Raw genomic sequence first — 14,219 nt, 5'->3', positions numbered from 1 at the left:
TTGAACCACCAGTCTTCTGGTTAGCAGTCAAATGCTTTAGGCACTATGCTACCAGAGCTCCCTATTGACAACAATAATGTACCTGTGGATGTAATGTAATCACCATTCACCAAGTAATCTAAAGTAATGTAATCATCTTCCATAGTGCAATTTAATGTAATCAACTTCTAAAATACAATTTAATGTAATCACTTTACGTAATGCCGTCTAATGTAATTGGTCAGTTGATGCCATGCCTGGGGTAGGGTGGATCCTATGCCCAATCACTTCTGAGTTATGTAAAGAGCAGCACAGACACAGACATACACAGGAGGAAAGACAGATTCCAAGGAACACCAAGGAATGCCATGAAACTACTGACAAGGAAGGAACTCCTGAAACCATATCCTGAATTCAGAGGTCTAGCCTCCTGGATTGTGATAAAATAAACTCTGTTCTTTAAAACTACCCATTTGGGTTATGTTTGTTAAAACAGTACATGGAAACGAAGACACTGGTACAAGGCTCTGAAGAGAAGAGATACTGAAATATCATTTTACAACCAGAACTGGGGAAGGAAAATGAAATCCAAATTACATTCAGATAAAACTTTAACATTTTATTCATATAATACCACTTAACAATAATCTCCCAAAACTACCTCTACTATAAAATTCATAGTATCACAAAAGGAAAAATGAAGATTATTCCAAATATTGTGCTTGACAATATTTGTATTTTATTCTTGCTGTATTTTTCTTATAAATTCATAGAAGTGAATGGAGAGAATATTGAGACATAATTTAATTTTAAAACCATACAATTATTTAATGGTGGTGTTTAATCTACTCATGGAGAATCCTACTGGATCAAAATCTGGAATTAGTATAATCAATGCAGAAAATAATGCTATGAAACTATTTTTTTCCTAAGCTCATATAATTTTAAGTGCTTTAAAATAAATGAACTTAAATTACTTTGCACTAATGTTTTTGGTGAAGGTTTTCATTTTTAAAACCTTTTGTTTATTGTGGTCCAAATGACTGAGGCTATTAAATTCAGATCTGAAGCACATGGAAATAGAGTCTTTCTGTTTTTGTGCTTTAGGTGAAAGTTTACACAGTGAATTTTTCATTCAGTAATTCATACACAAATTATTCCATGGCATTGGAATTGCAGTGTGTCAACACTATCCCCATTTCCACTTTGGGTTTCCCATTTCCATTTGTCTGGTTTCCCTACCATTTCTTGCCTCTTCTCATCTTTGCTTTTGGGCAAATATTGCCGTTTTGATCTTGTATAGTTGATTGTTCTAAGGACCACATTCCTCATGGGTGTTTTTGCTCATTTTATAGGTCAGTCTATTATTTGGTTGAGAGGTGGCCTCTTGGAGTGGCTTCAGTTCCATGTTAGATAGGTGACTTCAGGCAATAGTCTTGGGGGATCATCTAGTCTCTCTTAGACCAGTATGTCTGGTCATTTTATATGAATTTGAGTTTTGGTCTACATTTTTCTCCCATATAACTGGGACCTTTTATTGCATCCCTGGTAAAAATGGCCCAGTATTGGTAACTGGGCACCATGTAGTTCTGGTCTCAGGCTGGAGGAGGCTGTGGTTCACATGGCCATTAATCTTTTGGATTAATTGCTTCCTTGAGTCTTTGGTTTTCTTCAGTTTCCTTTGCTCTTGGTGGGAAAAGACCAATAGCTGTATCTTAGATGGACACTTGCTAGCTTTTAAGACCCCAGAACAGTACTCACCAAACTAGGATGTTGAACATTGTCTTCATGCACTATGTTATGCCAATTGATCTAGATGTGTCTTGAGACCATGGTCCTTAGACTTCAAGCCTGAGAGGGGTTTGATTGTGTCTAAGAAGTTCCATAGTTGTGCCCCCTATTGCCTCTATTATATATGAATATACATGTAGCATGTACAAAAATGTATGTACACAAATCCTCAACCATACCTATATATGCATGTGGGTTGAGTCGTGTATGATCTAAAATGGAACTGATTTAATATATAATTGTTATTGTTGTTGTTGTTGTTGTTATGTGTCATCAAGTTGGACCCAACTCATAGCGACCCATCCTTGGGTTTCCGAGGCAGTATTACTACAGAACTAGATTGCCCAACCTTCCTTCCAACGAGTGACTGGTGGGTACATATATAATATGAGAGAGAAATTCCACAATCTTATAGTCAAATGTTTTGTGAAGAGTATATCATAAATGTTTGCCCATGTACATTCTCTAAAATAACTCCTGAAAAATATATCCAATTTCTGCATTTTTCCATAAAGTACAAATTATTTAAATATCTCATTATTTACTCACCAGTCTGGAGTGTATTTCTTTGGCATACAATGGGAATAAAAATTCTGATTCCCCTTCCAGGCGAAGTCCATCTTCTGTGACATGCAAATGACCCATTCCTGTCTGTTGAAGAGTAAGACAATAAAGATTATTTTAAAAATTACTCTCATTCTTTACTTCTCTTAGTGTCAACTTAAATTATACATGTATATTTAATAGATTTCCTGGCAGGTACTTTTCTCTATTTCTCCCAAATACCTTATTTAAAACTGTAGTTGTTTTTATTCAATATTCAGTATTTTATTAAATATTGTGTAAATACAAAGGCCTATTTTAAAAAATACATGTAAGATTTAAAGAGTCATTTTATGACATCCAAGAATCCACCATCCAGTTTGAAAAAAGCATTCTTATACAAATGTAAAACTTTTCAGTTATACTAAAAATATTTTAAATTAAATACAATGAAATTGACCTTTTTGGGGGTATAAACTTTTATGAAAGACTCTTGGCAGCACAGTGGTTAAGTGCTTGATTGCTAACCTAAAAGTTGGTAATTTGAACCGACCAGCCCCTCTGTGGGAGAAAGATGTGGTGGTCTGCTTCCATAAATTATAGTTTTGGAAATGCTATGGAGCAGAACTCTCTGTCCTATGTGGTCACTATGAGTCAGAATTGACTTGATGGCAAACGGTGTACAGTTCTATGAGTTTGAACGCATGGATAGATTTGTGTAACCACCATCACAATTAGGATATTGATATCACCCCAAAAAGTATTCTAAATACTTTTTTTGAAGCTTCAAATGCACCATCTCAGTTCACTTCTTATTTATTTAAAATAACTTTTGATTGTGATTTGGGTAAAGGTTTATAGAGCAAGTTAATTTTCCATCCAACATTCCATCCACATTTTGTTTTGTGACATTAACTGCAAGCCCCATCATGCAACAGCACTCTTTCCCACTTCTGCCCTGTGTCTAGTGTTCCCATTCATTTTTCTCACCTATCACTTCCTGGCTTCTGAGCTTTATCCCTGGGCAAATGCTCTCCTTTTGATATCATATGGCTCATTGACCTAAGGCAGGTGTACTTCCCTAAAACTTTACTGAGTCCTTCTACTAGTTCCAGCCATTTTCTTGTTGAATCTTTGGGGTTTTCTATGTCTAGGATCATATCATCTGCAAATATACATAATTTTACTTACTCTTTGTCAATTTGGATGCATTTTATTTCCCTTCCTTGCCTTATTGCACTGGCTAGGACTTCCAATACAATAACAAATAGGAGTGGTGATAAAGGGGATATTTTTCTGATTCCTGTTCACAATGGGACTGTTTTTAATCTCTCCCCATTGAGAATAGTATTGGCCACTGGTTTTGTGACTATGCCCTTGATTTTGTTGAGGCTCTTCTTTTCCTATTTTTCTTTCTTTTTGTTTAAAATCAAGATTGGGTGTTGGAATTTGTTAAATACTTTTTTTTTTTTTTTTTTTATGATCATGTTGTTCTTTTCCTTTTTTTATTTATGTGGTGGACTACACTGATTGTTTTTCTAATGTCAAACTATCCTTGCATTCCTGGTATAAATTCCACTTGGTCATGATGTGTTATTATTTTTGATATGTTGATGGATTTCTATTGCCTGGCATTTTGTTCATAATTTTTATGCCTATGGGTATGAAGAATATTCGTCTGTAATTTTCTTTTTTAGTGGTACCTTTACCTGACATTGGTATCAGGGTTATGCTTACTTCATAGAATGAGTTTTGGAGCATTCTGTCCTTTTCTGGAACAGTTTGTGTGTCAGCTCTTCTCTGAATGTTTGGTAGAATTCACCAACAAAGCCAACTGGGCCAGGACTTTTTTGAGAGAGGTAGCTTTCTAAATACGTGTTCAATTTCTTCTTTTGTGATGGGTCTGCCCAAATTTTCTACCTCAAATTATGTTCTTTTGGGTAGGAAGTGTGTTTCTTCTTGTCCATTTCTTTTGAGTTTTTAGAATTTGCTGGAGTACAGTTGCTCATAATATTCTGTTGTGATCATTTTTATTTCAATTGGTTCTATCACCTAGTCTTACTCATATTTGCATCTTCTTTTTTTTTTCCTTTATTAAGTTTGCCAGTGGTTTGTCAATTTTATTAATCTTTTAAAAGAACCAACTTCTAGTCTTGTTGATTTTTCCTATCATCTTTCTATTTTCTGGTTTTATTAATTTTTGCTCAAATCTTTATTATATCTTTTCTTCTGGTGACTGTAGGCTTTTTTTTTTTTTTTTTTCTTCTCCTGCTCTTTTACTTATTCTTAAGATGTTGGGCTAAGGGGTTGATTTTGGCTCTTTCTTATTGTTTGAAGTGTGTATTTATTGCTAAAAGTTTGCTTCTGATCACTGCTTTTGCTATGTTCCAAAGATTTTGGTATGTTGTATTTTCATTCTCACTTGATTCAAGGAATTTTTTTAATTTAATTTTTTACTTCTTCTATTACCCAGTCATTTTCAAGGAGGGTGTTTTTCAGTTTCCATGTGTTTGCTCTTTTTCTGTTGATCTTCCTATTATTGATTTCTGATTTTACAGCATTGTCATCTGAGAAGATGCTTTGCAATATTTCAATGTTTTAAAATTTATTGAGGCTTGCTTTATGACCTAACATATGGTCTATCCTGGAGAATGTTCCATGTGCACTGGAAAAGAATGTATATTGTGCTGCTGTTGAGTGAAGTGCTGTGTAGGTGTCTATAAGGTCAAGTCATTGGATTGTATTGTTTAGTTCTTCTGCGTCTCTGTTGAGTTTCTTTCCAGTTGTTCGATCTGTGATTGAAAATGGTGTATTAAAGTCTCCTACTATGACTGTGGAGTCATCTATTTGTCTTTTCAGTTGTATTAGAATCTGGATGGTGTATTTTGGGCCTCTTTCATTGGGTGCATAGATATTTATATTGTTGTATCCTCTTGTTCAGTTGATCTTTTAAGCATAATATATTGTCCTTCCTTGTCTCTTATGGTGGTTTTTGTCTTAAAGTCAATTTTATCAGAAATTAATATTGCACTCTTGCTCTTTTATGGTTGCCATTTGCTTGATATATCTTTTTCCAAACTTTGATTTTTAATTTATTTTTGTCTTTCTATGGTGTGTCTCTTGTGGACAGCATTTTGATGGGTTATGTTTTCTTATTCAATCTACAACTCTTCGTCTCTTGAGTGGTGCACTTAATCCATGGACATTCAGTGTAATTATCGACAAGTATGAATTGGTTGCTGTCATTTTGTTGTGTGCTGTTTTGTGATGCTGCTGATTTCTTTGTTTCATATAATTTTCTGTGCCCAGCTCGTTTTGTTTATGAATCGTGTTATCATTTCCTTTGTTGCTATTGTTTCAGTATTTGCTAAATATTTATGCTGGACCTCTTTTTTATTTTGATGTGAAGGTTTATCACTTTTCTTTGAGGTTACCCTGTGATTTATAATTTTCTTCCCAAGTTTAGAACAGTCCATTCTATCTTGCAGTTGTCTTGATTTCCCTACCATTTAGAAGTTCTGTAACTACACATTTTTTCCCCCTCTTTTTGATTTGCAGTTGTCCTTATTTGTCCATTGATGTCTCTGGTCCCCTGTTTACAATCTTCTAGGCATATTTACTTTGGATATTTCCATAACCAGGTTGGTTTCTGGGTTATGCCATCATGTGTGTTAATGGTCGGTTGTTGTTTGCTGTTGTTGGTTCTCTGTCCAAAGGACACCCTTTAGCATCTCTTGTAAGGTTGGTCTGGTTTTAACAAATTCCCTTAATTTCTGCTTATCTGGAAATCTCCTAATATCACCATCATATTTGAGGGACAATTTTGCTGGATATGTAATTCTTGGTTGGAAATTTTTCTCTTTCAGGGTTTTCTATATACCATCCCATTGTCTCCTCACCTGCATGGTTTCTGCCAAGAAATCTGAGCTTAGTCTTATTGATTGCCCCCTTGTAGGTAACTTTTTGTTTTTCCCATGCTGCTTTCAGAATTCTTTCCTTGTCTTTGCATTTGATGAGTTTGATGATGATATGTCTTGGTGATTTTCTTTTGGGGTCTATCCTATTTGGGGTTCACTGGACTTCCTGAATGGATACATTCTCATCTTTCATCATACCAAGGAAATTCTCTCCCAACAAGTCTTTGACAATTTTCTCTATGGTTTGATTTGTCTCTTCCTGTTCTGGAATTCTGATTACACATACCATCCTTTTGATGGTATCCCACATGAACCTTAGGCTTTCTTCATTTTGTTTTGATCTTTTTTCTGATTGATCCCTTTCCAAGAAGTACTGAGGTATTTGTCTTCAATCTCGCTAATTGTGTATTCCATTGATTATATTCTACTCCTTTGCCTATTCAAGGTATTATTTCTGAAAATTTAGTATTAATCTTCCGGATTTCTATCTGTAGATTTTGTATGATTTCTAATGTTTCATTTATTTTGTCATTTTGCTCTTGTATTGTCTGTCAAAATTGTTCTAAGGTTTTCTCTGTGTTTCTTTCAATTTTTTTTCAGTGTTTTCCTTGATCTGTCTCTCAATTCATTTTTAATTCCTTATCAGGGAGTTCCAATGCTGCTTCTTCCTCAGGGATGTGTTCTGGGTCTGCATCTTGCTCCCTTGTTTCTACTGCTTTATTTTGCTTGTTCCATGATGGTCTGTTGTCTCCGAGATATTGTGATGTTTTTGTGTTTATATTTGATTGGTGATTGTATGTTTGTGTGACATGCTCAAGATTTTTTTTCTTTGGATGTTATCTATATAAGCAGGGTACAGTACTCCTCTACTCACTAGTTGGCAGCACTTATACACTCACTACCTGTCTCCTTTCCTGTTGTCAGCCTCCCGTATGTCCCTGCTGTCCTTGGCAAATGGAGCCTATTCTTAGGTCCCTTGAATCTGAATGAGAGTGCTGTCACTTTATATATCCAAAATGGCCACAGCTTCTAAACATTCAAAATGGTTGCACCCTTGGTCACTTTAAATATCCAAAATGGCCACCACTTGTAAACATTCAAAATGGCTGTGCCATTGGTCATTTTAAATATCCAAAATGGACACTGCCTATAAACAATCAAAATGGCTGAGGCCTCCAGAAAGCCAAAGTCCACAGGTCAGGTTGTCTCCCTTCCTGCTGTTCTCCTTCCTAGTCATAGGGCACCAGTGTCTGGGCAACTGGCTGATCTTAAGGTCAATTCTCAGGTTCCAACACCACTTGGAAATATTCAGACCGTTAGTCCCATCAGAGGAGCTGACAGTCTGCAGCTCTGTCCATCTCCATACTCACTGTTTTCATTCAGGTTTTTCCACTACTTGGTGCCTAATCTACTTCTGTATACTTCCTTTTGAAGCTCAGAGCTCCAAGATTATCTTCTGTATCTCTGTCAATTGGTTTCTCTTTTCTTTGTTGAGAGGGTCTGTGTAGCTTGTGTGCCTATTCCACAATCTTACTGGAAGTCTGTATGCATCTTCTTTTCATGTGTTAAATTTGCCAGTGGTTTGCCAATTTTATTCATGCCGTCAAAGAACCAACATATACTCTTGTTAATTTATTATTTTTTTCTGTTTCATTTATTTCTGCTCAAATATTTATTATTTCCTTTCTTCTTTTGATTGTAGCCTTTTTTGTTGTTATTTTTCTAATTGATGGAGATGTTGGGTTAAGGTGTTGATTTCAGTTCTTTCTTCTTTTCTGATGTGTGCATTTATTGCTATAAATTGGCCTCTGAACACTGCTTTTGCTGTGTCCAAAGGTTTCAGTATGTTGCGTTTCCATTCCCGTTTGATTCAAGGAATTTTTTATTTCTTCTATTATTCAGTAGTTTTAAAACAGGGTGTTGTTCACTTTCCCTGTATTCAGTTTTCTTTCTTGATGTTCTTGTTGTTGATTTCTAATTTTATGGCATTGTGTTCTGAGAACATGCTTTATAGTATTTCAATGTTTTGAAAAATTTATTGAGGCTTTCTTTATGGCCTAATATGGTTTATTCTGGAGAATGTTGCATGTGCATTGGAAAATAATGCATATTGTACTGTTGTTGAGTGGAGTATTCTGTACACATCTATGAGGTACAGTTGGTTGATTCTGTGGTTTAGAACTTCTGTATCTTTGTTGAGTTTCTTTCTAGTTGTCTGTCCTTCATCAAGAGTGGTGTATTAAAGTCTCCTACTATTATTGTGCAGTTGTCTATTTCTTTTTCAGCTATGTTAAGTTTTGTTTTTGTATTTTGGCTCTCTTTCATTGGATGCATAGATATTTATTGTGTTATGTCCTCTTGTTGGATTGACCCTTTAATCATTGCCTCTTTTGCTGGTTTTTGCCTTTGTTTTGGTTACCTAATGCTGCTCTGACAGGAATATACCACAAATGTGATGGCTTTAATAAACAGGAGTTTTTTCTCTTATAATTTTGGAGGCTAGAAGTCCAAGTTCAAGGTGCCAGCTTCTAGGGGCTGGGTGAAATGCCCTCAACCTTGGGCTTCAGCTCTACCTCCTGCTCCCAGACCATGGAAGCTGGAGGCTTTTCTTCACTCAGACAGCTGCTGGCTGCTGACACTGACAAGCCCAAGGTTGACAAGTAAAAAGACACAGTCCCAATGTTACCAAACAACATCGCAGGACACTAATTCAAGTCCAGAATAAGTCCCAAAATAGGCAGGGCATGGCAGGATGTTGAACACTGACTTGGCTACATGCAGGGTTCAAGCATGCCAAAGGGCTAGAGACCACTCCCAAAGCTTCTCCTTATATACAGATCACATCCCTAAAGCAGCTACTCAGCTGCTCATAGCAGATCCCACCATAGAGTTGATTGCCAGTCTTATCATGGGGAATAACTACCTTCCACCCGCCCAGCCACTTAACCAGGCTCAGCAAGTTGACAACAACCTTAACAACCACAGGCTTAAAGTCTATTTTGCCAGAAACTAATATTGCTATTCCTACTCTTTTTGTCTGCAATTTGCTTGATATATGTTTTTCAAACCTTTGATTTTTAGTTTATTTTTGTCTTTGTGGACAGCATATTGCTGGGTGATGTTTTCTTATCCATTCTGCTACTCGGTCCCTCTCCACTGGTGCATTTAATCTGCTTACTATCAGTGCAATTACTGATAAGTATGAATTTAATGCTATTATTTTGCTGTATTTTTTTTTGTGTGTGTGTGGTGTTGATGGTTTCTTTGTTCCATATATCTTTCTGTGCTGAGTTCATTTTGTTTATGGATTTTCTTATTTCCTTCATTGCTGCTGTTTTACTATTACTGAAACTTTATGATTTTTGTCTTTTTTATTTTGGTTAGAAGGCTTGTTAATTTTCTTTCAGGTTATACTATATATATATTTTTTTATTATTGTCATAAGTTTAAAACAGTCTTTTCTATCTTGATATCACCTTTACTTCCTTTCCATTTGGTGGTTCTATTTCCTCTTCTTGTTTTGTAATTGCCATCATTTACAAATTGACATTTCTGTTCACTATTTTCACTCTTCTGTGTTTATTTTGGGAGCTCTGGTGGCATAGTGCCTAAGGCATTTGACTGCTAACTAGGAGGCTGGCAGTTCAAACCCACCAGCCACTCCTTGGAAGGAGGGTTGGGCAATCTACTTCCATAGTGACACCACCTTGGAAACCCAAGGAGGGGTTGCTATGAGTAGACTCCAACTTGACAGCAGTGAGTTTGGTTTTTATGTTTATTTTATATTCTTATATTTTCTATAGCTGGGTTGATTTTGGGATAGTGTTGTCATATGTCTGAATTTCAGATTGTTGTCTACTGTTGTTGGTCCTCTGTCTGAAGGACTCCCTTTAACATCTCTTGTAAAGTTGGTTTGGTTCTTACAAATTCCCTTAATTTCTGTTTATATGGAAATGTCCTAATGTTGCCATCATATCTGAGAGAAATTTTGCTAGATATATCACCCTTGGTTGAAAATATTTTTGTTTCAGGGTTTTTAAAATGTCTTGTTTCATGCATGGTTTCTGCCAAGAAGTCAGCACTTAGTCTTATTGCTTATCTTTTGTGAGTAACTTTGTTCATTTTTTCTTTTTTCAGGATTCTTTCTTTGTCTTTGGTTTTGGATAGTTTGATTATGATATGTCTTTATCTTTTGGAGTCTATTCTATTTGGGGTTCATTGAGCTTCTTGAATGTGTATCTGCTTGAGTAGGGAAACTCCTTGTCAATTTTAAAGCAGGGCTGTCCTAGCAGGATTGCAAACTAACCAATCCCGTCACATGGATTGCAAAACTGACCAATCACTTGGTGATTGCAAAATGTCCAATCCTCTTAGGCAAATTGCAGCTCAATAATCCACTTGGTAGATTACAGCCTGACCAATCATTTTAAGAGAATTGCAAACCCATGGCTAGCAAGACTACATAAGAGAACATCATTGAACTACATTTCATGTGTTTTATTTTACAATCATATACTGGTTTTAAAATTAAAAATACTGCAATATCCTATGATCTGATAATGTTTTCAGTAAAATGACCTTTTGAGTTGTGGGAGCCAAGTCAAAGCACCATCTGAATTTTATGGTTCTAAGAATTTAAAAGATGTTTCATTGAGGTCAAGTATTCATCATTGAATAAAAATTAAAATAATTTATGTTAGGATCCTATTGTGGGTTGTATTGACAAGGAGTTTCCCTATATAAATGGCCAATCCTGCAGAGATTTCGGAAGACTTCCTGATCAACAGGAGCCTGGATAGGAGTATGTAACTTGGACTCAGGATCCCTGCTCAGAGGACCTCCAAGATCCAAATAAAAGCATTGTAATATGGTGTCAAGGGCTGTAACAGTGATCTGACAATAATGAAGACCAAGAGAAACAGTAGTACCATAGAAATACGTTCAAGTCCTAATCCCTGGTACCTGCGAAGGTGATGTTATTTGGAAATAGGGTCTCTGTAGAAGTAATCTGGCCCTAACCCAGTGGCTGATATTCTTAAAAAATGAGGAAAATTTGGGCAGAGACACAAGGAAGATGCCCTTGTAAAGACAAGCAGAGATTGGAGTGATGTATCTACAAGTCAAGAAACACCAAGGATTACTGGCAGACACCAGCAACTAGAGGAAGTAAGGAAGGATCTTCCCCCTAGAACCTTCAGAGTGTACATGACCCTGCCAACACCTTGATCCCAGACTTCTGGCCTCCAGAACTATGAGAGAATATATTCTTGTGTTTTAAGCCACTGAGTTTGTGGTCTTTGTTATACCATCCATAGAAAATGAGTACAGAATTTGGTATTGAGAGGAGGGTACTGCTGTAACAAATATCTCTAAATGTGTAAGTGGCTCTAGAAATGAATAACTGGTAGAGCCTGGACAAGTTTTTAATCTAATCACCATGTGTTTGATGATTAAGAGCTTCCTGAAACACCATGATCCATTATACATAGTACATTGCTAGATGCTTAGTGTACATACTATCTTAGGTTGGTTTCTCTAGAGAAACAAAAATCAGTGCACGTGCACGTGTATTTATCTCCAGGAAACAGCTCATGCAGTTGTACAGGCTGGCAAATCCCAAGCCCGTGGATCAAACATCAAACTGAATGCTTCTCCTAACTCATGCAGCTGCAAAGACTGACAAACTCAAGATTGGCAAGCAGTATAGCAGAGTGCTGGCTGCTGAGGCTGATGAGTCAGGAAGTAAAATAGTAGATTATTGGCTCACAGGCTGTGAAGGCAGTGATCCCAAGATCAAGAGGCAACAAGAGAGGCATGGGTTTGAGTCTGGGAACTGGAGATGATGATGGGCCAAATGTAGAGCAAAAGCCAGAGACCTTTCCCAAATCTCTTCCATATACACTGGAAGAAGTCCACACCTGGAAGGCAACTCCCCCTCAACTAGTAGCTGCTCACAGCAGATTCCACATGGAGGTGATTGTACCACATCCAATCTCGTCATGGGGAATAACTACATCTGGCTGCCAGACCACTTAAAATCACCCAGCCAAGTTGACACCCTAACCTACAACACATACTTTTACTAATTGTTTAATAATAGGTAATAATAGGTACTATAGGTACCTATTATAGGTAGATACCTATAGGCTATAGGCTATAGCAGTGGCCATAGGCTATAAGTGGCTATAGGTACCTATTATAGGTAGTCATGAGTTATGACAAATTTAAGTTAGCATGAGCAGCTCTTACCATGTTTATTTTTTTTCATTGTACTTCTTGTCATTGATATTATATACTATACGTATACACACAATGTTGCAGTACATAATTTGCTGATGTTATCATTCTCAGATGTTCACTTGCAGATGTTCAAAGATTGGATTTATAAAGATACAGATAATAAAAGGCAATAATAATGGAAAGTCAGGGAAAAAAAATAAAGAGGTATTCAACTTACATCAGAACCTACTTATGACAACAGTTGGAATAGAACCCTGTTGTAAGTCGGGGGCTACCTGTACTTCAGTTTTCACTGGCCTTGGAAGATAAATAGGGCAGAGTGAGCCATTTTGTATTTCAGTTTGTATTATATATTGTTAGCTTCTGTCAAGTCAAATCTGAATCATGGAGACCACAGGTGTTACAGAGTAGAATTGTTCCACAGGGTGTTCTTGGCTGTAATCATTGTGGAAGCAAATCACCAGCCTTTCCTCCATGGTCCTGCTGGATGGGTTCAAATCACCAACCTTTAGGTTAGGAGTCCAGTGCAAAGTGAGCCACCCAGGGACCTTTAGTATTGCGTAATAATGATTTCAAACACTTTAAACTATGCTTTCATAATTTCAGACCAACATTTGATAACTAAAAAAACCAAACTAACAAACATTGATTTGTTTCCAACTCATAGTGACTCCCACAGGGTTTCCAACACTGTAAATCTTTATGAAAGCAGATTGCCCCATCTTTCTTTTGTGGATAGCTGGTGAGTTCAACCACCGACCTTTATGGTTAATAGCCAAATGCCTTAACCACTACACCACCAGAGCTCTTTAACAAATATTAAAACCAAACCCAGTGCCATCGAGTCGATTCTGATTCACAGCAACCCCCATTGGGTTTCCAAGGCAGTAAATCTTTACAGAAGTAGATCGCTCAGTCTTCCTTCTACAAAAGTGGCTGGGGGGTTTGAAACACCAACCTTCTAGTTAGCAGTCAGATGCCTTAGGCACTGTGCTAACATTTGATAAAACAAAACAAAACAAAACAAAAACTGCCATTGGTTGGATCTGACCCATAGTGACTCCTCCTTGGGTTTCTGAGGTGGTATCACTACAGAAGTAGATTGCCCAATCTTCCTTCTGAGGATCAGGCACCAACTAGTGGAAAAACCTACATGAAAACTATGAGTATGGATAGGGACAGAGCTGTGGACTATCAGCTACTCTGATGGCACCAACAGTCTGAATATCTCCAAGTGGTGTTGGGACCTGAGAATTGACCTAAAGATCAGCCCTGGTCAGCAAGGGCTACAGGGACAACTGCACTGGTGGCCTATGACTAGGAAGGGAAACAGCAAGGAGGGCGACAACCTGAGCTGTGGACTTTCAGCTGTCCGGAGGGTGCAGCCATTTTGATTGTTTACAAGTGGTGCTCATATTGGATATTTGAAGTGACTGAGGACACGGCCATTTTGAATATTTACAAGCAGCAGCTATTTTGGATATTTAAAGTGACCGAGGGCACAGTCATTTTGAATGTTTACCAAGCGGCAGCCATTTTGGATATTTAAAGTGACCAAGGGTGCAGCCATTTTGAGTATTTACAAGCTCTGGTCATTTTGTATGTTTAAAGTAAAGTCAGCCCCAGGGACAACTCAGGGACGCCCAAAGCAGCAGGCCAGAAGAGCAGGAGAAAGGGGATTAAAAGCCAGGAAGCCAGACAGAGGAACAGTCAGCCACAGGGACCCAGGTGGGGGTGATACGAGAGGTC

At 37.2% G+C, this 14,219-nt stretch overlaps 1 protein-coding gene across 1 annotated transcript in view; it reads right to left on the bottom strand.

The window, feature by feature from the left end:
* Positions 1-14,219, bottom strand: part of SGCG (sarcoglycan gamma) — a 188,902-nt gene that overhangs the window by 109,612 nt on the left and 65,071 nt on the right. The window contains exon 2 of the mRNA XM_007942518.2: positions 2,320-2,421. Within this exon, the coding sequence (XP_007940709.1) occupies positions 2,320-2,421 (102 nt within the window). The remainder of the gene's footprint in view (positions 1-2,319; positions 2,422-14,219) is intronic.

Source organism: Orycteropus afer, unplaced genomic scaffold, assembly GCF_000298275.1.
Source record: "Orycteropus afer afer isolate SDZICR_OR568_19922 unplaced genomic scaffold, OryAfe1.0 scaffold00092, whole genome shotgun sequence".
In the NCBI taxonomy this organism is placed as follows: domain Eukaryota; kingdom Metazoa; phylum Chordata; class Mammalia; order Tubulidentata; family Orycteropodidae; genus Orycteropus; species Orycteropus afer.
The sequence above is the reverse complement of the archived record's forward strand: the minus strand, read 5'-3'. Positions and strand labels throughout refer to the sequence as shown.